Source organism: Chiloscyllium punctatum, chromosome 7 (genome assembly GCF_047496795.1).
Source record: "Chiloscyllium punctatum isolate Juve2018m chromosome 7, sChiPun1.3, whole genome shotgun sequence".
Classification (NCBI taxonomy): Eukaryota; Metazoa; Chordata; class Chondrichthyes; order Orectolobiformes; family Hemiscylliidae; genus Chiloscyllium; species Chiloscyllium punctatum.
The window spans coordinates 109,457,936-109,485,703 of record NC_092745.1 but is presented as its reverse complement, the minus strand read 5'-3'; the positions used below and the strand labels follow the sequence as shown (position 1 = coordinate 109,485,703).

General features: G+C 40.6%; 1 protein-coding gene across 5 annotated transcripts in view; it reads left to right on the top strand.

Annotated features, from left to right (window-relative positions):
- The window catches only part of LOC140480038 (palmdelphin-like), a 104,670-nt gene that overhangs the window by 67,360 nt on the left and 9,542 nt on the right, over window positions 1-27,768 (top strand). For all 5 annotated transcript variants that reach the window (XM_072574587.1, XM_072574589.1, XM_072574586.1 and 2 more), the window contains exons 5-8: window positions 15,609-15,723; window positions 21,624-21,648; window positions 21,747-21,866; window positions 23,065-24,168. In XM_072574587.1, the coding sequence (XP_072430688.1) occupies window positions 15,609-15,723; window positions 21,624-21,648; window positions 21,747-21,866; window positions 23,065-24,168 (1,364 nt within the window). The remainder of the gene's footprint in view (window positions 1-15,608; window positions 15,724-21,623; window positions 21,649-21,746; window positions 21,867-23,064; window positions 24,169-27,768) is intronic.

The window sequence follows — 27,768 nt, the reverse complement described above, 5'->3', positions numbered from 1 at the left end:
GTTTCCCATATCTAGAAACATAGACTCTATAAAAAGGCTCCAGCCAATATAACTGCTTAGGGGCTAGTGGACGAGTGACAATGTCACTGTTCAGAGCCCCAGGCTGATGATCTTGAGACATAATTCAAATATTACCACAGCAAGTGGTGGAATCAGAATTCAATAAAAACCTGGAATTGTTAGACAATATATAATTTAGTGGCAACTATATAACCATTGTCAATTATCATAAAACATCATTTGGTTCACTAATATCATCCAGTAGGCCTGATCAGAATGTGGTTGACTCTTAACTGCCCTCTGAAATGAGCTATATATGGAATATAGTGGGGCTTTCCTGATACATCTGGACTTCCAGATCTAACTGCACATGTGGAGACATGGCACTAGCTGTCACCATTGTAAGACTGAACACTACAAGCTCCACCATCACTACTACAACCAAGTCCAGGCTGCTAATCTATTTAAAGAACTGTTGTCTGGCATCTTACACTTGCATCATCTCTCCCAATCAGTAGATGTATCACTTTTTCTGGAAATGTGACCCTCACAATGCCTGGAAGTCTTATGTTATTTCACTTGTCCACACACGTCTAAAGGAAGCAGGGATCATTCATACACAGCTGCTGCAGTCAATTGTTTGAATTCTTTTACTGTTCAGAAACAGAAAGCTGAAAAGAAAGTTACTTGTTCTTGCTATTGTAGCAACATTAAGTCATAGCATTGCTATCAATATGGAATGGCATCATTGGGTGCCTGACAATTATCAAAGCTAGCCTGGGAGCTGAATGAAAAAAAGTGAATGAAGCCTCTTTGAGAGATGAGTAGAAGATCAGTGTGATATTTTGGTTGTTCTTTGGATAAATTTAGCCTGTGCATGCTTGGAAAACATTTTTGAAAGTTGAAATTCCACAATGTCACATATAAAAGACAGTATAAGTGCTTCAAACAATTGGCTTCCTATGGTAAATGAAAGTTCCTTCTCCTTTTATTTTGTAATATTTTTAAGAATAGTCCATATTAAGTTTAAAATGATTAATGTGGAAGATATGTCAGTTATTATATCTATATTTAAACTCATTGTCAAGGGTATGAGAGGGAGGGGCAATGAGAGCGATTACCCAAGGACTGCAGAGTAATAGTCTCATTGAAAGATCCATTTCATTTATATGTTTGTAATGGGTGAACAAAACCCAATGATAGTTTCAAAGAAGTGAGTACATGCGACAAAAATAGAATTTGCTGGAAAAGTTCCTTCCTCAGAACTAGTTCTCTCGACCCAAAATGTTAACACTGGTTTCTCTCCACAGATGCTGCCAGACCTGCTGAGCTTTTCCATGCAATTTCCATTTTTGTTTCTGATTTACAGCATCCACAGTGCTTCGGTTTTTATTGTGTACATGCTGTAACTAGTGCATACATTGCAGACACTCACATTTTCACACAACTCCTTCCTAATACATATTCAATCCCATTTGTCCTATTTGCAATTTTTCTTCTCAAAAGTTTCATAAATGCCCCTGTCAGGAAATATTGCCCCCTTGATCAGAGGCTAGACATTTTATGTACTGTAATTTGCTTTTGCAAAGAGTCAAACAAAATTTTTGTGGTGATCTTGGGCTATGCCAGGACTAAGTCCTCAAGGTGGTAAAAACAATGACTGCAGATGCTGGAAACCAGATTCTGGATTAGTGGTACTGGAAGAGCACAGCAGTTCAAGCAGCATCCAACGAGCAGCGAAATCGACATTTCGGGCAAAGATTCCTGATGAAGGGCTTTTGCCCGAAACGTCGATTTCGCTGCTCGTTGGATGCTGCCTGAACTGCTGTGCTCTTCCAGCACCACTAATCCAGAATAAGTCCTCAAGGTAGTACAGTCCTACCAGACCATAGGGCTACTCTCTCATTAGAGAGAGAGATGACTGGTGGTGAAATACGACTGAAGCCACCATACCTCAGGTGAGGGAAAAGATGAGAAGGAGAGTCTTTCATGGTAACTTCAGCTGGTGTTCAATCCCATGCTGTTGGCATTACACTGCTCTGTAGTTGGCTTCATCCAGCCAACTGAGCTAAACTGACCACCCCCCACCCCCAGTACTAGAGGAAGGTAGAGGAAACAGAAGTAGACAGAAAACCAATTAGACATGCTGCAGAAAAAGAATCAAAATAGAAGGTGAAAGGGAGAGTATCTTAGAGTACAAATAATTCAAAAATTGTAGCAACAATGAACAGAGAAGAGAAAGTGAAGAATCTGTGGAATAAACTTTGATGTTAGGGGGTAACAATAAATGAACTTACTGATCTTTCTTTTCAATGAAGGATAGTAATTAATCAGCACCAGTAGCCAGGGCAGGGGAGATAGGGTTTTCTGAATATATGGGAGCCAAGGGTTCAAAAGTAGTGGTCGCTTTTATGGCATCTAACTCCTCCTCACCTCACAGACGTTGTTTTTAACCTCTGAAGGTCTCCAGTTCTGATTGATAGATATCGAATAGCTGATAGTTAAAAATATACATATTTTGTAATCTTTCCCAAAATGTATTTTAAAATGCTCACATCACACCTAAGCCAGTGGAATGTTGCTCTGACCCAGTTTATGAGAGCGCTGATGGGGTGCACAAACTTTGATTTTAATTCTTGTACTGCCTGGTTTCAACCAAGAGATGGAGCTGAAATCATACTATAATCTGCAAAGTAATTAGATTCCTATTTCCACAATGCTCATTGACTTGGTGTTCATATAGTAGGGCTGCAAAAATATAAAGGTGAATTTTCAGGGGTCCCACACAGAATTCTTCACACACAGCAGTGAGTCAGGGAACAAATATGGCCTGGGGGAATGTTCATCAGCTTTTGCTCTATTAAAATTCTTGCTTGTTGCTCCACTGATTTGAACTTGATTCAGAAAGCAGATTGCCACTCACTCATTACTCTGTGCATTGATGCTAATGACAGAATTGATTTTGCAGCATTACAAGGCATCATGTGAAATTATAAGTGGCATGGACAGGGTATTCAGAAAGAGGCTTTTTCCCTTGATGGAAGGATCAATGACTGGGAGCATAGATTTATGATAAGGGCAGCAGGTTTAGAGGGGATGTGAAGAGAAAATCCTTTTCACCCACAAGATGGTGGGAACCTAAAACTCACTGCCACTGTAGGGGTGGGAGAGGCAGAAACCACCATACATTTAAGAAGTATCTAGATGTGGACTTGCGATGCCAAGGCATACAAGCTTACTTGGATGCTGCCTGAACTGCTGTGCTCTTCCAGCACCACTAATCCAGAATCTGGTTTCCAGCATCTGCAGTCATTGTTTTTACCTCGTTAATACAAGCTTATGGGCCAGGTGCTAGAAAATGGGAATAAAATAGCAAGGTGATTGTTTTCGACCGGCATGGATATGGGCTAAAGGGCCTTTTCCTGTTCTGTAAGTCATTATGACTCAATGATAGCACTGAAACTGGTGATTTGGCTGAACTGGTTTTCAGAAGCTGGCTAAATATCTACTATGACTGATTCTACTATCCCTCTATTCTCTTTTATCTCATGTATACAATCAAGTTTCCTTTTAAGGTATCAATGTTATCTACTTCATTCAGCCATATCATCATCTGTCTTTAAATAGAGTTGACAAAGAATTCAGTTAATCTATTAGTGAACATCTTACAATTGTGTCCTTTTGATTTGGGCTCGCTCACAAATGAAACAATTTCTCCACCATATTGATCAACGTCATCATTTTTAGGACAGCTCTTTGTCTTCTCCTTTCCAGTGAGAACAGCAAGAATAAACCTTTCACTCAGAGACAACCTCCTCAACATCTCTGCCCCTTCAGTACTTTAAATGTTTCAATGTAATTGTTCTAAACTTTAATAATAGAGGCCCATTATACACAACATCTCTTCATAGGGACAGCCTTGTCAGCTCAGAAAACAATCTGCTGAGCCTTAGTTGAAATGCACTCCAAGGCACATGTACCCTTCGACAGGGAGGAGATGAAAAATAGTCACATTACTAAGTGTTGTCTTCCACAGGTACCTATTGCAGCAAAATGTCCTTACTACTGTATTAGGAGGAATATTTTCATGCAAAGAATCTTCTTCTGAACAAGGTGGTAGAAGTGCAAACCTAACTCCAACTCCCAGCAGTTATGGGTAATATCATTTGCCTTCTGAATTGCTTGCTGGATGTAATTTGTTTAGGTTTACTCAAATCCCCCTGCATTCCAACAATGTCTCTGTTTCTGGCCTTTTTAGAAAAACTTTTGATTTTTCATTCTTCCTATTAAAGTGGATGTTTTGCTTTTAATATTACTTCAGGTATCTTCTCTGCAAATCAGGTGACCGGTCCATACTGCTTGTCAAGAGTGTAGTGCTGGAAAAGTACAGCAGGTCAGGCATGCTTTGAGGAGCAGGAGAATTGATGTTTTGGGCAGGAGCCCTTCATCAGGAATGAGGCTTGTGAGGCGAGGGGGTGGAGAGATAAATGAGAGGGGGGTGGGGCTGTGGGGGGGGGGGGGGGAAGAGGGGAAGGTAGCTGAGGGTGTGATAGGTAGATAGAGTTGGGGGTAATAGTGATAGGTTGGAGAGGAGAGTGAAGCGGATAGGTGGGAAGGAAGATGAACAGGTAGGACAGATCATGAGGATGGAGCAAGTAGGCGCTTCAGAGAACATCTCCGGAACTCCCGCACCAATCAACCACAGCACCCCATGACTGAACACTTCAACTCACCGTCCCACTCTGCCAAGGACATGCAGGTCCTGGGCCTCCTCCATCGCCACACCCTAACCACCCGACGCCTCGAGGAAGATGCCTCATCTTGGGACCCTCCAACCCCACGGCATCAATGCTAACTTCACCAGTTTCCTCATTTCCCCTCCCCCACCTTATCCCAGTTCTAACCTTCCAACTCAACACCGCCTTCATGACCTGTCCTACCTGTCCATCTCCCTTTCCCTGCTATCTGCTTTACCCTCCTTTCTGTCCTATCACTTTCACTTATCACACTCTCAGCGACCTTCCCCCCCAACACCCCCCCACCTCATTTATTTTTCTACCCATCGGCTCATAAACCTCATTCCTGATTAAGGGCTCTTGTCCGAACCATTGATCCTCCTGCTCCTCGGATGCTGCCTGACCTGCCACTATGGGTCACTAGTGAGCTTTATACATTCTATAGAGTTGCCATCCAAAAGCAGTTAAACACCAAGAGTTTGAAATGCAGTAACACTGTAGTTAACAATAATGCAATCATTGAATAAATATATTTGACTTAATGTTCACTTCATAAAATGTGTACATTATTCAAGACTGACTATATAAACTACTGAAAACTGGTTTCATTCCTTTCTCTATTTCTATGTTTGATGTACTTGCAACCACCTTTGTAAAATTTGAGGTACCTTGGAAGTTCAATCACTAGTTCAACCACTGTCCACATTTTGGGGGCTATAATTGACTAAAAACTGAACTGGACTAGCCAGTAGTTGAGATTGTTGGAAGTCAGTTATCTCAGTTCCAGAACATCTCTGTAGGTGGGACACAGTGTGGTATCATTGGCCAAATTATCTTCAACTGCTTCATCAATGACCTACCCTCTATCATAGGATCAGAAATGAGGATGTTTGCCGATGATTACACAACATTAGCAGCATTCGTGACTCCTCAGAAACTGCAGCAGTCCATATCCATACATAGCAAGACTTGGATAATATCCAGTTTTGGGTTGAAAAGTGGCAAGTAACATTACAAATCAGGCAATGACCAGCACCCACCAAGTGAGAATCTAATCATCACCTTTCACCATTCAATGGCATTTCTATATATGGACCTGAGCTGCTTCAGTATCTGAGGATATGCGATCGATGCTGAATGCTGTGCAATCATGTGACCTTATGATGCAGGGATAAGATTTTGTACAATAATGTAAAATAAATTATAGTGAATTTGCAGCTGATTTTAACTTTCCTCTGACTTATTTCCAGCTGCTATATTATCCATTTTCACTTTTGAAGTCCATAATGAGCCTCTAATGTCGGATTAGTGTAAAGCAGACCAAGTAGGGCATGTCAGGATCACTTCCTTGAAGGACATTAGTGAGCTATTGGGTGTTTCCTACAGTCCAGCAGATTTCATGGTTGCTTACCAGTGCTAGGCCACAGAATTACCTGGATTATTCAATTCCGTTGCACAACTTGCCCTCCTGGGATTTGAACACGTAGTTACAGCATTGCAAAACCTATTGTTCAATTAACAGGCATGCGTAATATTTTAAAACGAAAATTTGTCTTTACATCACAACCTAGTATATTTTATTCAATCATTCATGAGATGTGGGCATCTCTGGCTGGGCCAGCATTGATTACTCATCTCTAGTTGCCCTTTAGAAGATGGTGCTAAGATGCCTATCTGAATTGCTGCAGTCCATATGTTGTGTGTATACTTATAATTCCATTAAGGAGGGAATATGGAGTTTTTTGAGCAAGTGACGAAGATGATTGATGAGGGTAGGGCAGTGGGTGTTGTGTACATGGACTTTACCAAAGCATTTTGACAAGGTCCCTCATGGAAGGCTTGTCCAGAAGATTAAATCATTTGGAATCCATGATGAGTTGGCAAGTTATATAAAAATTGACTTGATCATAGAAAATAGTAGTTGTGGAGGGGTCGTTAGCCACCATTTCCACTACCTCCAGCAGGATGTCACTACCAGAAACATATTCCCATCCCCTTCCATGTCAGCCTTCCACAGGGACCATTTCCTCTGGGACATCCTGGTTCACTCCTCCTTCACGCCCAACATCTCTCCTATAGCCCCATGGCAACTTCCCCTATACCTGCAGAAGGTGTAACACTTGCCCACTTCCCTCCTCCTTTCTCACCATCCAAGGCCCCAGGTACACCTTCCAGGTGAAGTAGTGCTTTACCTGCACTTCACCCAATCTAGTCTACTCACAATTTGCTGCTCACACACAATGTGGTCTCCTCTACACTGGGGAAATGAAGCACAGACTGGATGACCATTTCATAGAATGTCTACATTCTGTCAGCGAAAGAAAGACCCTGAGCTTCCAGTCGCCTGCCACTTTAACACACCACTGTCTTCCCTGGCTAACATCTCCGTCTCAGGCTTGCTGCAGTGATCCATCTTCTCCAATGATCTTACCCCAACCCGCACACACCACATCGGCTGCTACTACAAACAACCCATTGTCAGCTACTAACAGTCACCGTTAGCAGCTATTTTTAGATTAGATTCCCTACAGTCTGGAAACAAGCCATTCGGCCCAACAAGTCAACACTGACCCTCCGAAGAGCAACCATCCCAGACCCATTCCCCTACATTTACCCCTGACTAATGCACCTAACACTACAGGCAATTTAGCATGGTCAGTTCACCTAACCTGCACATCTTTAGACTATGGGAGGAAACCGGAACACCCAGAGGGGGCCCACGCAGACACGCGGAGAATGTGCAAACGCCACACAGACAGTTGCCTGAGGCAGGAATTGAACCCGGGTCCCTGGCGCTGTGAGGCAGCAGTGCTAACCACTGAGCCACTGTGCCACCCAAACTGATTCCTCCAAACTGATCTTTACCCGTTGCTCTATTTTTCCAACTGTCCTTCTCTGTCTTTGGGGTCTATTTCTACCTATCGTTTACTTTCCCCCTCCCCCACTCTATCTTCTGCATAAATGCCAAACTTCCCTAGCTACCATAAGTCCTGAGGAAGGGTCACTGGACCTGAAAGGTTAACTCTGATTTATCTCCACAGATGCTACCATAACTGTTGAGTTTTTCCAGCAATTTTTATTTTTGTTGCTGATGTCCAGCATCTGTGGTTCTTTCATTTTTTTTAGTTGTGGAAGGTTGTCTTTTTCTGACTAGAGGTCTGTGACGAGTGATGTTCAGCAAGGATCAGTGCTGGGAACTCGTATTTATAATATATGAATGATCTGGATGAAAATGTAGGTGGTCTGATTAATAAGTTTACAGACAATATAAAAATTGGTGGGGTTTTGGATAGTGAGGAAGGTTGTCAAAGGATACAACAGGACATGGATTAGTTGGAATGGTGGGCAGAGAAATGACAGATGTTGTTTAATCAGGAAAAGTGTAAGATGATGCATCTTGGGAGGTCAAAGGTAAGAGGAAAGCATTCAGTGAATGGCCAGACCCTTAGCAGCGTTGATATCCAGAGGGATCTTGGGGTCCAAGTCCATAGCTCCCTGAAAGTGGCAACACAAATGGATAAGATGTTAAAGAAAGCACACAACATGCTTGCCTTGATCAATTGGGCCATTTAATATAAAAGTTAGCAAGTCATGTTGTAGCTGTATAAGATATTAGTCAAACCACATTTGGAGTGTGGTGTACAGTTCCGGTCGCCACACTGTAAGAAGGATGGAGAGGCTTTGGGGAGTGTATAGTAGAGGTTTACTGAGATGTGGCCTGGATTGGAATGTGTTCACGACAAGGAGAGGTTGGATAAACTTGTTTTCAATGAATTTTGGATACTGAGGGGCAACCTGATAGATATATATGAAATCATGAGGAGCACGGATAAGGTGGAAATTCAGAGTATCTTTCTCAGGGGGCACAGATTGAAGGTGAGTTGGGAAAAGTTTAAAAGAGATATGCAAGCAGAGTTTTTATACAGAGGGTAATAGGTGCATGCAATACACTGCCAGGGTAGAAGCAGATATGATAGCATAGTTTAAGAGGCATTTAGACAGACACATCAACAGGCAGAGTAGAAGAATAGGGACCATGTGCGGTCACATGGGATTAGTTTAGAATCACGGTCAGCACACACATGATGGACCAAAGGAGATAAAAACCAAAAGAACCGCAGATGCTGGAAATCAGAAACAAAACCAGAAATTGGTGGAAAAGCTCAGCAGCTCCTGCAGCATCTGTGGAGAGAAATCAGCTAAGGTTTCAGGCTAAGTGAACCCTTCACAGTGGACCAAAGGGTCTGTTCCTGTGCTGTACTGTTCTACGCTGTAAATTCTTAACAGTCACACCACACAAGTGCCAGGTGATTACCACCTCCAATAAAAGATAATCTAGTTATCATTCTTTGATGCTCAATGGCAGTGCCAATGATCAATACCGTGGAGGCTACCAGAGAGCAGAAACTGAACTGGACAGGCCCCATATGGCTACCAGAACAGATGTTCTGTGGTGATCACTTCCTGATCTTTCAGGCCCATGATTATTGGAGACTGCATGTGCCCCTCAAGAAGTGCTACAGCACCACCCTAACTCCTTATCATTTACTTCACTCATCTTAACACTCAATTCCTCAACATCTTGGGTCTGTAAGATCAGGACCTGTATGTCCATATAACATCACCTCAAATTCTTCTAAACGCTAATGAGCATAGGCCCAGCCTGCTCAATCTTTGTCAAGTCCTTCATGTGAAATAACTACTAATTTTTCAGGCCAAATTAAAGTTTACGTTCAAATTTCAACTGTTGTGCAAGACAAATGTATTAGGAAAACATTCGACTGAAATGTATGAAGTTGTGTCGTCAAAGGAAAATGTCAGGAACCTAAACTGGGGGAAGGTTTTTACCCTTCACTACATATGCATTAATGGTACTTTCACTATGACAGGAAGGTCTACTTTTATTAAATGCATGAATGTATTCCAAAAGAATACACTTACTTTTTTTTAGAAATAACAATCAAAGGCAATCTTTACCCTTTGTTAACAATATTGTTGTCCAAAGGAATTCTTCCCCATTCACAAATAAAAGTGACTAATCTTCCTTTGTGTGCTTGTAAGTTGACCGCCATTTTAGAATATACGATTTGTTAAGTTGAATTCAACAAAGTTTGAATGGGAAAAAGCCATTATAAATCAAACTGAAATTTCCCTCAAGCTACTTACAACCTCTCTGCAGTAATTCAACATTTCATGGAAAGTTACTTGCTACAGGCAGGATTTTCCATTTCCTAATTGATCATATCTAGATTCAGCGTGCTGTTCAGCTGCATAACTTCAAAAATCAATTGCCTTGAGGTTATTTCCAGCACTTGTTTATTTGAACCAAACTTTTAAAAAATAAAAACAGAAAATGCTGAAACACTCACAGCGGGTCAGGCAGTATCTGCAAGAAGAAAACAAAGTGAACAAACGCTGTCCGACGGCTTCGCAGCTCAAGTGAACGGACAAATAGAGGAGATAGATTTGTCATTAATTCATTCAGACTTTAATTTATAATAAAAGGCTGGAAGAATTTCTATTTTAAAATTAATTAAAAGGAGAAGAGTGAGTTTCAGAGAGGAATGGAATGCGAGCTATTGCCCTGAAATTACACAGAACATCATTTTAGCCAGGCTGCTATTGAAAGGCTCTATTTAGAGGTGAGGTCATACCCTGAGAGGACAATTATAGAGTCATAGAGTCATAGAGATGTACAGCATGGAAACAGACCCTTCGGTCCAACCTGTCCATGCTGACCAGATATCCCAACCTAATCTAGTTACACCTGCCAGCACCCGGCCCATATCCCTCCAAACCCTTCCTATTCATATAACCATCCAAATGCCTCTTAAATGTTGCAATTGTACCAGCCTCCACCACTTCCTCTGGCAGCTCATTCCATACACATACCACCCTCTGTGTGAAAACATTGCCCCGTAGGTCTCTGTTATATCTTTCCCCTCTCACCCTAAACCTATGCCCTCTAGTTCTGGACTCCCCCACCCCAGGGAAAAGACTTTGTCTATTTACCCTATCCATGCCCCTCATAATTTTGTAAACCTCTATCAGGTCACCCCTCAGCCTCTGACACTCTAGGGAAAACAGCCCCAGCCTGCTCAGCCTCTCCCTATAGTTCAAATCCTCCCCAACCCTGGCAACATCCTTATAAATCTTTTCTGAACCCTTTCAAGTTTCACAACATCTTTCCAAAAGGAAGGAGACCAGAATTGCACACAATATTCCAACAGTGGCCTAACCAATGTCCTGTACAGCCGCAACATGACCTCCCAACTCCTGTACTCAATACTCTGACCAATAAAGGAAAGCATACCAAATGCCTTCTTCACTATCCTATTTACCTGCGACTCCACTTTCAAGGTGCTATGAGCCTGCACTCCTAGGTCTCTTTGTTCAGCAACACTCCCTAGGACCTGTATAAGTCCTGCTAAGATTTGCTTTCCCAAAATGCAGCATCTCGCATTTATCTGAATTAATCTCCACTTGCCACTTCTCAGCCCATTAGCCCATCTGGTCAAGATCCTGTTGTAATCTGAGGTAACCCCCTTCGCTGTCCACTACACCTCCAATTTTGGTGTCATCTGTAAACTCACTAACTGTACCTCTTATGCTTGCATCCAAATCATTTATGTAAATGACAAAAAGTAGAGGACCCAGCACCGATCCTTGTGGCACTCCACTGGTCACAGGACTCTAGTCTGAAAAACAACCCTCCAACATCACCCTCTGTCTACTACCTTTGAGCCAGTTCTGTATCCAAATGGCTAGTTTTCCCTGTATTCCATGAGATCTAACCTTGCTAATCGGTCTCCCATGGGAAACCTTGTCGAACGGCTTACTGAAGGCCATATAGATCACATCTACCGGCTCTGCCCTCATCAATCCTCTGTTACTTCCTCAAAAAACTCAATCAAGTTTGAAAGACATGATTTCCCACCGACAAAGCCATGTTGACTATCCTGAATCAGTCCTTGCCTTTCCAAATACATGTACATCCTGTCCCTCAGGATTCCCTCCAACAACTTGCCCACCACTGAGGTCAGGCTCACTGGTCTACAGTTCCCTCGCTTGTCCTTACCACCATTCTTGAACAGTGGCACCACGTTTGCCAACCTCCAGTCTTCCGGCACCTCACCTGTGACTATCGATGATACAAATATCTCAGCAAGAGGCCCAGCAATCACTTCTCTAGCTTCCTACAGAGTTCTAGGGTACACCTGATCAGGTCCTGGGGAGTTATCCACCTTTATGCGTTTCAAGACATCCAGCACTTCCTCCTCTGTAATATGGATGTTTTGGCATTTTAAAGTGTTCATCATCTATTCTTCAATGAGATTTGCTCAAAAGGGATAGAACTGCATGAGAAATTTGGGGACAAAAGGGGTACTTTGTACTTATTTGCTCTCTTTGCTTGTAGGAAATACATACTGAAAATGCTGACATGATTTTCCATTGTATGCAAATCCCCTATATTACAAAACGCCAAACAAAAATAATCGCAATTCCCAATATAACAATCATCTAATATGCCATGTAAAATCTCTTTGACTGTCTCTGGCAATTCCTTTAGTTTATAACATCATCCTGCCCCAGAAATGCATATCACAGATGAATGATTTGGGAATTAGTTATGTACAGTTTGCAGCAAAGTTGGATAAACTAATGAAAGTAAGGCTGGTTTATGGTTTATCATCTTTAGGTTCTGCTGACATTAAGAACATAAGAGTTAGGGGCCGGAATAGGTCATTCAGCCCCTCAAACCTGCATCACCATTTGATATGATCATAGCTGATCTCATCTCGAACTCAACTCCACTCTCCTGCCCATTCTCCATAACCCTTCAATCCATTTACTATCTTCTTTCATTCTTCTAAACTCCAGAGAGTATCGGCCTAAACTGCTCAGTCTCTCTTCATAAGACAAACTCCTCATCTCTTGAGTTAATCTAGTGAACCTTGTCTGAGCTGCCTCCAATTCAACTACATTCCTCCTCAAGAAGGGGACCAAAATTGGACGTAATACTCTGGATGCGGCCTCAATAATACCTTGTACAAATGCAGCAACACTTCCCTACTTTTATACTCTGTTCCTTCAGCAACAAATGCAAAACCTTAGTCCATGCTGTACCTGTAATTTTCTGCAGTTTTCTGCAATTCATAAGGGATGGTGTGCTGAGGGGAAAATGAAAAGCAAATGGAAAATGTGGTTGCCCAAAAGCAAAATGCTGCAGATTCTGTAAATCTGAAACAAGAGCTAGAAAAGCTCAGCTGGTCAGACAGCAGCTATGGAGAAAAATAGAGTTAATAGGCAGAATGTTCCACTCCTTCCAGGAGTATTTAAAAGGACAGGGCGTTGGGGGTCTTAATTGGGCAGGAGGCAAAAGTTCAGTCTCCCAGCAGTCAGTTAATGTTTTACTATTAAGTTCTCGGAGCTTTACAGATGGAACTGCAGCACTTTTCCAGCAACACATTTTTCAGATGGATCGGTGTTCCTGGCTTTCACTATCAAAATCTTTTTCCCTTCATCAACATGTTGCAAATACTCATTAACACCCCATTGTTCTGGAATTCTAGGCAAAATGTTGGTTGTCAAAAATTGAGAACATGTGTGTTTACCAATCTAACAAATCTTTCTGGACTTTATAAACTCTATATTCCCATGCTAGACTTCTTTTTCACAATTTAAATGCTGCAACAACACTTAAAGTATCTATACGTTGGTACTCTGTACCGAAGGTGGCAACGAGAGGTGACAGTACAAACTTTTCACTGCACTCATTCACAAGCACATGACAATAAAGGCTATTCTATTCTACTCTACTTATATATAGTGTACCTGCTGAGGTAGACCTCTTTCTCCATGCTCATGGTGCTGGGAAAGTTATTGTACATTCAACTGTGCAGGATCATCCACAGAATCATAGAATCCCTACAATGTGGAAGCCGGCCATTCAGTCCATTCATGTCCACACAGCCTCTCCAATCCTATCCCTGTAATCGTGCATTTCCCATGGCTAATCCACCTAACCTGCATATTCTTAGACACCATTAGCAATTTAGCATGGCCAATCCACCTAACCTGAAGATCTTTGGACTGTGGGAGAAAACCGGAGACCCAGAGGAAATGCACACAGACACTGGGAGAATGTGCAAACTCTACATGACAGTCGCCTAAAGCTGGGATCGAACCTGGGGTACCTGGCACTGGCACAGGTTATACCATTGAACCACTGTGCCACCTATGGACAGGTCCAGGTCTATGAAACTTAGGGACACAAAAATGAACATTCTAATGTAGTTAGGCTACATTTAAGAGCTAAAACAGGGTAATGGAGTCACAACGGTGCTAATTGCCACATGCATGAAAGATAATTTGAAGAAAAAGGACACAGGTATCTTGCACATGGCAGTATCAGGAAGGAGAATGGAGGTCATATTCATGGACGATGCACCTCACCAAGCAGGGGTAGCTGTAGGGTTGGCTTTCAACCTGAGGATCAGGACCCAAATGTGACATTGACTATCTTAAAGCATCAAATTGACAGCTGTTGTGTATCTTTAATCAGCTTTCAGTTTGCAATTAAGTTAAAGTCAGTGAAGTCAGGTAAGTAAACTGCATTCTGTTTCCAAAATTGTCTTTGCATGAAAAGCAACTGAGCAAAATACAGTAATGCTGTAAATAATCGGAGTGTCATTAGGTTGGAGCACTTAATCGATAAAATCGGGATTTTATTGGATTACCTTAGGGAGAATTCAGCAGAATTTTATTTTCTTGAGAGTTTTACCTGTTGTTTGCTGTTTTGCATCAGGGACCAAATAAATTAAATATAAATCCTTAATGGTCTTAGGAAAGAACTGGCTAACTAGGAAAATTACCATTTCTTTCAGTCAACTTATTATATTCCAACATACTTGCTTTAAAGAGGTCGTTAGAAAGAAATTTGCTAGTGAGAAATTGGTGAATGAAATGAAGCAAATTTTAATCAAAAACAGCCCACACAGACATGAAAATCCTTATGAATTGATGATGAGGTTTTTATGCTAAGGTAGACAATATGTGATACATATGTTATGAAATAAAATATAAAATAAATGAGATAACATTTACCGATCTAGCAATTAACATAAAACAGAAATTCATTGTCATGTGTACTCTTACATGAAAAATACAGTGAAGACTTTTCTAAGTTGCCCCACCAAAGCATCTACACAAATGACAGAAGTCATTCATAATAATTTTTAAAAGTAATATGTAGACTAGGGTCATCACTGTTAAGTTAGTGGTTCCTGGGCTCAGAGGAAAGTTAGTGAAGAAATGATAGAATACCCTGAAGATACAGCCTAAAATGCTCTGAAATTATAATTACACCTCAATAAAAGATACTGTCTGGACCAGTCAATTGAGTAGATGGCTAGCATACAGTTCTAAATAATGTACAGTTCTAAATAATGTCAGCAATGTTAGTATGATTCCCAAATAGGCTTAAGACCTACCTTCTGACCCTGCCCTGAAAATGGAAGGCAATGGTAAAACATCATTGATGAGAATAGCTCTGGATGAACTCTCAACAGAAGAACTTGCCTTCAAGCAGACATGCATACACTATACAGTATTTGCAATCGTCAGCAATGCTTAATATGCATAACAGGTTGATCAGAATGTTGATCACAAATGTATCATTCCGTTTACAGAATACTGTTACTGGAGGGCAAAATATTTGCCACATGAGGTAAGTTTATATCAGATTTCTACCCAGTGCAAATGTGTTTTGCAAGAGCAAGTTTATTTCGCTGCAGGCTCAGATTCAACAAATAAATAATGTACTGTTAAAGTTTTATTTATTTTTAAAGCTATATTACATTCTGAATTTAGGCTTGAAGAAGAAATTAAATCTCTTGAAAACCAAGAAGCCCAAGTTTCACTTAATGAACAAATATTATTGAAGAAATTGAAAGCAGCAGAAAGATCTACAGCAGATATAATAAAGGTACATTACTGAAAATTATTTCATAGGTGAATGTGCACATATTCGTTTTGGAGCATATGGCATTTGGTGTTGGACAATTACATTCTGTACAGCTACAGAGGCAAAAGTGGAGGTGGTTTTTGTGAACAAAGAAACTCAACATGCAGTAATAGGATTAAAGCCAAGTTGATCCAATTTTGGTGCTGTTAAATTACGTAAGGTTAGCCAGGATATCAACTCTTTATTTATTATATATTAAAACAAGATGATAAATATATCTGGAAAGACAAGAGTAGAGTGGACAGGGGTCTTAATTTAACAGCCTTCTAAATGACACCAGCAGTGCAAAACCCCCAGCCACACCCAGTGTTTTATCGCATAAGTTTAGTTAAGAAACTTAACTAAAGAAGTTCAAATTTGGAGATGAATTAGGAGCAGTGGAATTACTATCACTGAATCTTACTATCAAACTTTGGAGGGCCAAAGGCTTTTCCTGTGCTGTTTTGTTCTTTGTTCTTAGTTGAGGGTATCATTGACCAGAAACCTAACTTGACTCACCACTTAAATATAGTGGCTACAACAGCAGGTCAGAGGCTAGGAATCCTGCAGCAAACGCACCTCCTGATTTCCCAAAGCCTATCCACCATCTACAAAGCCCTAATCAGAAGCATAAAGCAATATTCTCCACTTGCCTGAATGACCGCAGGTCTAACAACACTCAAGAAGTGTGACACCATCCAGAACAAAGCAGCCCGCTTGATTGGCATCACATCCACAAATAGCCACACTCTCCACCACTGCCGCTCAGTGGTAACAGTGTGTACTAGCTACAAGATGAACTGCAGAAGTTCACCAAAGATCCTTTGACAGCATCTTCCAAATCCATGACCATTTGCATCTAGAATAACAACAGCAACAGATACATGGGGATACCACCACCTTCAAGTTCCTGGCCAAGCCACACAGCATTCTGACTTGCAAATATATCATCCTTCCTTGCTGGATCAAATTCCTGGAAATCCCTCCCTAACAGGATTGTGGATCAACCTAAAGCATGTGGATTGCAGCAATTCAAGAAGGCAGCTCACCACCACCTTCACAAGGGCATCTAGAGGCAGGCAATAAACACTGACCCAGCCAGTGACACCCACATTCCACATGGATGAATAACAAAAAATAGAAATCTCCTAACTTAGAGGCAGTGTCACTAACAGCTGAGTCAAACTGTTATTTTTTAATATATCAAAGAAAAAGTCCACCTACTCTAAATGCCTAAATGAAGGAAAGGCTCTGATAACTTTAAGAGGTAAAAACAATGACTGCAAATGCTGAAAACCAAATACTGGATTAATGGTGCTGGAAGAGCACAGCAGTTCAGGCAGCATCCAACGAGCAGTGAAATCGACGTTTCGGGCAAAAGCCCTTCATCAGGAATAAAGGCAGTCTCTCCATGCTTCAGGCTCACTGCCTTTATTCCTGATGAAGGGCTTTTGCCCGAAACGTGCTGAACGAAACGAAACTGCCTGAACTGCTGTGCTCTTCCAGCACCACTAATCCAGTATCTGATAACTTTAAGTCAAACTTGTAATCCAAGCTCAAACATCAGGTTTACAAGTCCTGACTTGCCTTTGAAAACGTTCAACTGTTCATTAAATAAACTGGCTTAACAGCTCTCTGCTCATTAACAAGATTGTGTAAATATTAAAGTTACACATTCTCCAGAATTCCTTTACTGTAAATTGTCTTGGACTAAGTGTTTGAAACATTGCCTTCTGGAGCAATGGTCACACGCTTTTCCATGTCACACAGTAGTTGTACTTCTAATTGGCCATGGTGTAGTAGTGACATTATCACTAGACTAACAACTGAAGCTCTAAATTAAAGTTCTCTGGTCATGGGCTTGAATGGAAGGTGGTGAAATTCAAATTCAGCATAATCTGGAATTCAAAGCTAGTTGACTGGTGACTGTGTAAGAGGGAGAAAGTGAGGACTGCAGATGCTGGAGATCAGAGCTTAAAAATATGTTGCTGGAAAAGCGCAGCAGGTCAGGCAGCATCAAAGGAACAGGAGAATCGACGTTTCGGGCACAAGCCCTTCTTCAGGAATGAGGAGGGTGTGCCAAGCAGGCTAAGATAAAAGGTAGGGAGGAGGGACTTAGGGGAGGAGCGTTGGGAATGCAATAGGTGTAAGGAGGTTAAGGTGAGGGTGATAGGCCAGAGAGGGGGTGGGGGCAGAGAGGTCAGGAAGAAGATTGCAGGTCAAGAAGGCGGTGCTGAGTCAGAGAGCTGGGACTGAGAAAAGGTGGGGGGAGGGGAAATGAGGAAGCTGAAGAAATCCGCATTCATCCCCTGTGGCTGGAGGGTGCCTAGGCGGAAGATGAGTCGCTCTTCCTCCAGGCATCGTGTTGCCATGGTCTGGCGATGGAGGAGGTCAAGGACCTGCATGTCCTTGGCGGAGTGGGAGGGGGAGTTAAAGTGTTCAGCCACGGGGCAAACACAATGGTAAAAATCACAGAACATCAGGCTATAGTCCAACAGGTTAATTTGGAAGCATTAGCTTTCAGAGTGTTGCTTCTTCATCAGGCAGTTGTGTATAAGATCGTAAGACACAGAATTTATAGCAAATGTTTACAGTGTGATGTAACTGAAATTATACATTGAAAAAGACCTGGATTTTTTGTTAAGTCTCTCATCTTTTAGAATGTACATGTTAGTTTCAGTTTTTTCATATGTAAATCACAGAACTTTCTCAAAGTTACATTCTCATGTGAACTTTAACAATTGGTGTCATGTCAGCCCAGATAATGTATTTAAGGTGTGAGATGCCCTGTGTAGGACTGTCTGTGCCATAATAGTCAGACTGATTATAGTCTAAAAAATGGATTTACAGAATTTTACATGGATACATGCAGTTTTTGAGCAAAATAAAATGCAATTCTGCAAGTACAAATTCACCCCATGAACTTATATATATGTGCGTGTGTTTTTATGAGTGTTTGTCAGACAGAGTGAGTTTCAGTGTAAAGGGGTATAAGTCTGTGAGAGAGTGCGTATGTAAGTGTGGGATTGTGTGTGTGAGCATATGAGAGAGAGCTTGTGTATGAGAGTGTACGTGGCAGGTACTCATGTGACTCGGCTAACGTTGTCTATCTCATACACTGCAAGCAAGGATGCCCTGAGGCACGATACTATGGTGAGATCAAGCAGAGGCTATGGCAACAGATGAATGGACACTGTACAACTATCAACAGACAGGAATGTTCCCTCTCAGTCAGAGAACACTTCAACGGTCCAGGACATTTGACCTCAGACCTTTGGGTGACCGTCCTCCAAGGCGGACTTTGGGACAGGCAACAACAAAAAGTGGTCAAGCAGATGCTGATAGACAAGTTCAGTACATGGGAATGGCCTCAACCAGGACCTTGGGTTCATGTCACACTGCAGGTGACCCCACCCCGCGCACACGCACACACACACACACACACACACACACACACACACACACACACACACACACACACACACTCATGCAGATCCTCTGTCATACACACGCTCTCGCTCATGCGCTCACACATACACATCCACACTCACACACACTTACACACCCTCTCACAGACTTATACCCCTTACACTCAAACTCATTCCATGCATACACTCTCTCACAAACACTCAAACACACACATATATATATAAGTTTGTGGGGTGAATTTGTACTTGCAGAATTGCATTTTATTTTGCTCAAAAACTGCGTGAATCCATATAAGATTCTATAAATCTATTTCTTAGATTAGAATCAGTCTGACTATTGTGACACAGACAGTCCTACACAGGGCATCTCACACCTTAAATACATTATCTGGGCTGTCATGACACCAATTGTTAAAGTTCACATGAGAATGTAACTTTGAGAAAGTTCTGTGATTTACATATGAAAAAACTGAAACCAACATGTTCTTTCTAAAAGATGAGAGACTTAACAAAAAATCCAGGTCTTTTTCAATGTATAATTTCAGTTACATCACACTGTAAACTTTTACTATAAATTCTGTGTCTTACGATCTTATACACAACTGCCTGATGAAGGAGCAACACTCTGAAAGCTAGTGCTTCCAAATTAACCTGTTGGACTGTAGCCTGATGTTCTGTGATTTTTACCATTGTATTTGCCTTCCTAACTACCAACTTAACCAGCAAGTTTACATTAAGAGAAACCTAGACTAGTACTCTCAAGACCCTGTGCACTTCCAATCTCTGAATTTTCTCCCACATTTAGAAAATAGGCCATGTCACTATTCTTCCTACCAAAGTGCATGATCTCACTCTTTCCCATGTTGTATTTCATCTGCAACTTCTTTGCCCAGCCTCCTAACCTGTTGTTCATTTTAAATGAAGTGCTTCTGGATATTTCTGCTTTAAAAGTGTTTCTCTTTTAACTAATGTCCAAACAATTGTAAAACATTGGCTCTTTTCTAAACCGTAACTGAAGTGATTAATAATTAATATACTCTTAACTAGAATAGGCTTTGCTGGTGTTCTATAATTTTGGCAGCTATCCAGCAATTTTAAAAATTGACTGGATATGTCCTGTCCATAAAATAAGCAGGTCAAATCCAACCTGGTCCATTCCTACCCTAATTCAGTCTAGTGTTAAAGTGATAAAAGGAAATGTTAACATTTCTAACAAGTTATACTCAGCACTAACCTGCTCACTGGTTTCAGTTTATTATCCACCAGGACCACACAGCTCCAGACTTCATTAGCAGCCTTGGTCCAAACATGGACAAGAGCAGACAACTCAGAAGGTGAGGTAAAAATATCTGACCTTGATTTCAAGGCAGCAGTCAACTGGGAATGACAACCTGGAGTCATAGCAACATTAAAGGCAGTGGGATGAAGAGAAAATCTCTTCAGTCATACCCAACCTGAAGGAAGATGATTTTGACTCTTGGTGGTCATTCATCCCAGTCCCAAGACATCACTGCACATGCTCCTCAGTAAAGCAACCCACATGGTTGGCAACCAGTGACCACCTTAAACATTCACTTCCTCCACCATTGACACACAGTGGCAGCAGTGTGTCCTATCTACAAGATGCACTGCACAACTGACCACTGACAACTGACTCCTTTCCAATCCTTCAGCCTCTACCAGTTAGTAGGTCAAGGACAGCCAGGTACATGGGAACACCAACACCTAAAAGTTCTCCATTCACCACCCTGACTTGGAAATATATCACTGTTCCTTTAGTGTCACTGGGTTTAAATCCTGGAACTCCCTTCCTAACATTGTGGGTATAAATCAACTCAGCAAAAGTGAGGCCTGTAGATGCTAGAGATTAGACACGAGAGTGTGGTGCTGGAAAAGCACAGCAGGTCAGGCAGCATCCGAGGAGCAGGAAAATCAACGTTTCAGACAAAAGCCATTCATCAAGAAAATTGTGAGTGTATCTACACTACACGGACCGCAGCTTCCCACCACTTTCTCAAGGACAATTAGGGCTGAGCAATAAACGTTGGCACAAACAGTGCAATACACATCCATGAATAATTATTTGAAAACTTTTAACAATCTACATGGTCCAAAGTATAATCATACCTTCTAAAAACTAAAATATTATATGTTTATACATGTGTTAGAACCCAAGTTCATTGTTAGATCTTTTCAATGGATATTTGAATGGTAATTTACGCGTATCAAGGTGTCACTTCTGCATAATTATTGTATGGACAACTTGCTTAAACATGTTGCATTTCAAGAATCTATTCCTATCAATGAGTTGAGACAATTGCAGATATTACTACTAGTCAACGCCTCTTTTACCTGCAGAAAGCATCCTATGTATAGTATTGCTGTACCATTTTAGTTAGTCCATTCAGTTTTGAGAAATCACAAAAAATAATCCGAACAATTGTCTCTTTGCAGGCAGCACAGGCTGAGATTTATGAAGGTATGAACAAGAATCTTGACTTTTCCTTCACCATCATTTGCAACAATACCCTATTAATTAGTGTATTGTTTATTAATTGTTTCTGTTACTGTATATAGACCAAACAAAGTTTGTAAATACAGAAATTCCAGACCTACCAAAATCATATGAATCTCAGGACCAGCAGAGAATACCAAGTTCAGAAACTGAAACACAGGATGTTGAAGAGCCTAAAGAAGGTACTGTTTAGATGATTAGAAATTCAGTCAAATTCAAATGATAGTATATTTCACAATTAAGCAAATAATTGAATCATATCTGTAACAACAGCCATTTTTCCTGTTAACCTCATCATAGAAACTGTATGCTTGCATAGCACAGAAAGATGCTATTCAGACCTTCAAGATTGTGTCTCTGAAAGATCATTCTGAAAAAGCTATTCAGTTTGACCTATTCCCCTCTTTCCTCAACACCTTGCAAATGTTTTATTTTCAAACATGTATGCAATATTGTTCAGAAAGTTATTCTTGAATCAGTTTCCAGCATTCTTTCAGGCAAAGAATTCCAAATCTTAACAACACACTGCTTTAAAAGAAATAGTATCTCCTCCCTTTTTTGACCTGCTGGTTCACTGTAGGTAAATGCAATGTTAAAATAAGACATTAGTAGGAGCTTTTAAATAGTCAGACATTGTCATTTGGATATTGCCCACAGTAAGCTCAACATTCTTGAAAAGTTTTGCAGACTTAATGGAGATAACTTCCTTCATGCTAGAGTTATTAAACATCATTGTAATGTTAAGTGTTGTTGACTATTGTAATGATAATGTCTTGCTGATTTTAGATTCAACTGTCAAATTCTTCTTTTGACCTTGGCGTTTTACCTTGGCATCTGGGAGTTGTTTATTGATCCCCAAAGTTCAAGACTTTCTGGCCAAGCTAGCTTGTGCCAACAGACTTCACTCCTGTTCTATGGGCTTAGATTTCCTCTATACTTGCAACCAAATATTATAACAAACAGAACTGCATAACTAATCAATAATGCTGAATAACACAAATTTCTGAGTTGCTGAGACCAGAGTGATGAAACCCTGCTTACTACCATCCAAAGACATGCTGTAAGTTTTGATAAAATTTGGGTCAACATTTTTCAATGAGACATTCTAGTAAAAAAAATTGAGTTGGTGCTTGTTGAACAAGCCAGTATGCTCAAGATGGAACAATCAACAGCATAATGTTAATGATCTATCCTTCCAGTAAAGATGCCCAGGTCCAAGTCTAATGCTATAGCCAGACCTGACTGTATAGAGAACGTACAGTTCTCTGCAAAACAATGTCATGCATTTTGATAACTACAAAATTGAGTTAACATCCATTTCACAATTACCAATGTGTTATCTAATGAAAGTACTAACACACATAAATGTTTTCTTAACAGCATTATTTGCTGTGGAAATCAATGTTCAAAAGGATATGAAGACTGGAGAAAGTACCATTCTATCAACTGTACCAGTGATGGTCAATGAAATCAAAAACAAAGGTGTTAAAGTCTATGAAGATGGAGTCAAGTCTGTGTATGCATTATGCAATGATGGAGGCCTGGTGCAGAATGGCATAGATAACATGACTCATGATGAGGTGGAGGCATTGTTACAGCAGGCTGGTGAAAAACAAGCCAATGTTTCTGCAGTATGTCATGCACCCGTTTACTCAAGTTCCCACATTAAACTCCAATCTCATAAAATGCTACCCTGTGAGCAGATGGAATCTGAATCAATAATTCCAGATGATATGACAATAAGTGAAAGAGTTGAGAGGCATAACCCTGTAATGGCTCAAACGTTTGGAAGCAATAACACTACGGTGTATCAGGAAAGGAATTTGGCTGTTTCCCCACAGCAATCATTTACACCTGCTCCCTTCTCACCAGTAACCAGTTCCAGATCTCTGAACTTGACACAAAGTCAGAGTCAGCAACATATTGAGTCACCATTAACTGAAAGTGAGCTGAATTTAGTAAAAGTTCAATGCCATCAAGGAAGGGATAATCACCGTGAAGCTGTGTTTATCAGTTCAGAGCTCGATCATGATGGTGGATCATCTTCCGCTTCCGAAGAAACAGTTGTTAGTTTGAATGTCGTCCATTCATTGCCTTCTACTATTAACACTGAGGAGCCGGTTACCATGGTCTTCATGGGATACCACAATGTAGATGATGAAAATGAAACCAAAAAGGTTTTGGGGTACGAAGGAGCTATCCGAGCAGAATTGGTTATGATCAGTGATGACGACGATACCGAGGTATCATCACATCAAGCAAATAATCAGACTATTCCAGTACTTCAGCCAGCTCCCCTTTCAATTCCTGATGAAGTACATAAAACATATGCTGAAATAAACCTAACTACAGGAGGTAGCTCAGTCCCAAAGAAACCTGCTTTAATTTCAAGCCAAGAGACAACAACAAATCATTCTCCTTACATCAGTTACTCAGATGGACATATGGATGGAGTTGGAAACTATGATGACGACTCTGTGTCAGGTACAAAAGATAAACAAAAATGTGTCTGTTGTTCTATTTTGTGACTATTTAATCAGTTATTCTTCAAGCTGAAACTTAACCCTGACTGTTCCTGTTGTTATTCATGGATTAATAATACTTGTTTGTGTTCTGAAACTATGAAGTATTCTTTGGGCATAACCTGTTGACTAATATTTTGTTGGCTGTTATGTCACTAACACATTATCAGAATCTATAAACAAAATGATGCAAGTTTGTTAATTAATAGCATTCAGTTATATTCACATTTCTAGTTTGAATTTCTTTTTCATATTTTAATCAGCTACTAAATTATAAAATGCCAGCCCAAAATAACTCGAGAAATATGCCAACTTGAGATATTCTGAGTGGAAATTTCCTTAGGCACATAGTGAGTAATGAAGCCTCAACAAGCAGGCTTGAAACATGACTAAAATGAGATCTCAATAAGATTATTTGTCTGAACCGCTAGCCTCACATTCAGCTCTCCCATTTAATGAAGGTATTCCGTTGCCCTTGCCACATTTCCAGAAGCTATCTGAGCAACGAATTTCACAGCTTAGACATTCATAATCAATTAATAGGGAATGCCAATATAGACCCACCTCTAGCAAAATCTGAGCAGGAACTACGGCCAGGATCTATAACATTCTCAGGTTCTGGGAATATTTGAAGCATCTAAGCCAATGATTCTTACTGGCATGCCTGCTTCAAGATGTTAAAGGGAAATAGACAACTCTTTAGCCGACTATACTTCAGATGCTGGGTGGATTGCAGACGGTGAGATCCAATCAGAAGACTTTCAGCCCCATTGGAATAGAATGGCATAGCCTTTATTGTCACATATCCTCAATGAGTAGAACGAAAAGCTTATACGTAGCCAATTACAGGAAGAAGTGAGTGTTGCTCACACACGGGGAACTGAGATGATACTTCAAAATAGAGACAATTCAGAAAAGCATTCAGACTGCATATTTAAAAGAAAAGTCCAGAATGGACAGCGCCATGAGTGTGGAGAGGCATGTGTCTCCTTATTCGTATATTTGTTCACAGTTGCCTATTTTCAGCATTTTAGAACACGAGTTTTAGTGTACACTTCAGGTTATTATTGTCCGTCGATCTCCCCATATCCCTGCCAACATAAAGCTGCCTCTAAAACAATGCTGAGCACAGCAGAGAGTCTGTGTGACAGAAGAAAATTATTTCCATCTCTGAAAATGGCCACTAATTTAGACCTTAATGGTCTTGATTAATTGCCCACCTGCCAAAAATCTACCTCTGCTGAAAAAGTGAGACCACTTTAGGATATAAATTCCAATAGGAAAATACAACTGCACTACCAGACTCATTCCTCTATAGGGTCAAAAAATCTCCGTGTAGGTACATTGATGTAATTCATGTTTAGTACAGAGAATGTACAAATATACATGACAAGATGTGTACATTGCAATTAAGCAAGCTTGTTCCAACAATCAAAAAACTGACTTGAACATTTTTCATAGGCCTTCACCTCCACAATCAGTTTCCCTGTCAAATTGACATCATGTTCCCTCTTGTATTGCCCACAAAGACTCACTTCCAATCTCTGCGGTTGTCAAATCTGAACTGTTCACCTTTCCTCACCAGAGCTGTAGTCACCCAACTGGCAAACAAATCAAACAAAAAACCAAAGATCTGTAGATGCTGGAAATCAGAAATTCTGAAGAAAGGTCTCTGGACCACACATGTTTACTCTGCTTTGTCTCCACAGATGCTGGTCAGTCAAACCAATTGCATTAGCAGTTCTGGGAAACTTGTTACTGGCCAAACCAAAGAAAATGATATGTCCTCATAAATTTCCAAATCACGCTAGTACTACTGTTCTCAATTTGATAAAGTTAGCATTTTTTAATTGATAGGTCTGATTTGGACCTATTTATACAGTTGAATGCATGTCTGGGCACCACACCTCAGGAATGATAAATGGCCATGCTGCATAGATTGACTAGAATGATGCCTGGGATAACATGGTTAGATCTTCAGGGTGGCTTGGATAGACAAAGCTTGTATTCCCTTGAGTAACTAGGATCAAGGAGTGATATAAGTGGAAGTTCTAAATTGATTAAAGGAATTGATAGAATATATGTGATCTGATCTTCCCACCAGCAGGTACTTTACTTGATGTAGGAATGCTTAGCTTATCCTTCACAACAAAAGAAACAGGGCATATAGACTGTGGCGATGGCGATGCAAGTCAGGCAGTATCTGAAAAGATGGAGAGTCAATGTTTCAGGCATAAGCCCATCATCAGGAATTCCTGCTAAATATTATATGCAAACATTATATTTCTCAGGCAGATCAGCATCTTGGCTAATATTAAGCTATTAGTTACAAGAGCATCTTCTCAGTAGCATGCCATGCTTCAAGTGATCATGTGGTAGGATGGAATATAGGCTCAGGTCACATGCTATGACACAGTGATGTGAGAAAATCTCAAACTCTCTCTCCAAAATGTGCCTGAGACCAAGTCAATCAAAAATTTAACTACCTAGATTGATATGTTTTAACTAGGCATTGGCATTTGCATATCAAAAGTGGACAGATGGAACTAAAACACAGATCAACTATAATCTAATTATTTTTCGAATAGACTTTAGGGGCTGAAGGACCTGCACAATTTGTTAAAATCTCCACAGGTCGATCACAAGCTTTCACAACCCCAATAACTACCGGAAACTAAACTAAAAATCATGCTTCTATGGAAGCTTGAACCACCCATTCAGGCTGCTTCTATTGTTCCATCTTTTTAAAAAACTGTCAAGGGCTCACAGGTGGTTTACTTTATTGGCTTGAAGCACATGACTCAGCACCTCTGTCTCAACCTCTCCTCATATATATATATATATATAAAAAGGACAAAATAGGCATCTTAAAGTAATAGTTTTGCTATAGGCCCATGGTTATTCCCTGCTTCCAGTAAGTTCCCAGTGCCCCATATCACTGAGTGATAGTTTCAACTGGCTGTCTCCAGGCTCTTTCCTCAGTTTTCAGACAGGATCCTGTCATCACTACCTGTGTAAAGCATGTTTCAATTATTGTTTTTCCCTCTGGGCATACCAGGACAAATTTCCCAGGACCCTGCAATGGATGCAGGCTTCTTCTCTCGAGACCAGTTACTTCCCCTATTTAACTGTAGTAGCTCATAAAACCAAATAACATTTTTCATACACACTATACAGGAAGGGGAGACAATGGCCTAGTGGTGTAATCATTAGACTCTTAATCCTGAAAATGTTCTAGGGCCTATGTTCAAATCCTACTGTGGCAGGTGGTGAAATTTGATTTTGATAAATATCTGGAATTAAGAGTCTAATTTTAACCATTGTTGATTGTCTGGGGTAAAACCAATATGGTTCAGTAATATCCTTTCAGAAAGGAAACTACTGTCCTTATCCGGTCTGGCCTACACTTGATTCCAGACCCAAAGCAATGTGGTTGACTCTTAACTATTTTCTAGGCATTTAGAGATGGGTAATAAATGCTGGCCCAGTTAGTGATACCCACATCCCATGAATGATTAATAAAAAAAGAAACTAGAGCTGGCTGTCAAAAATGACATGCCCT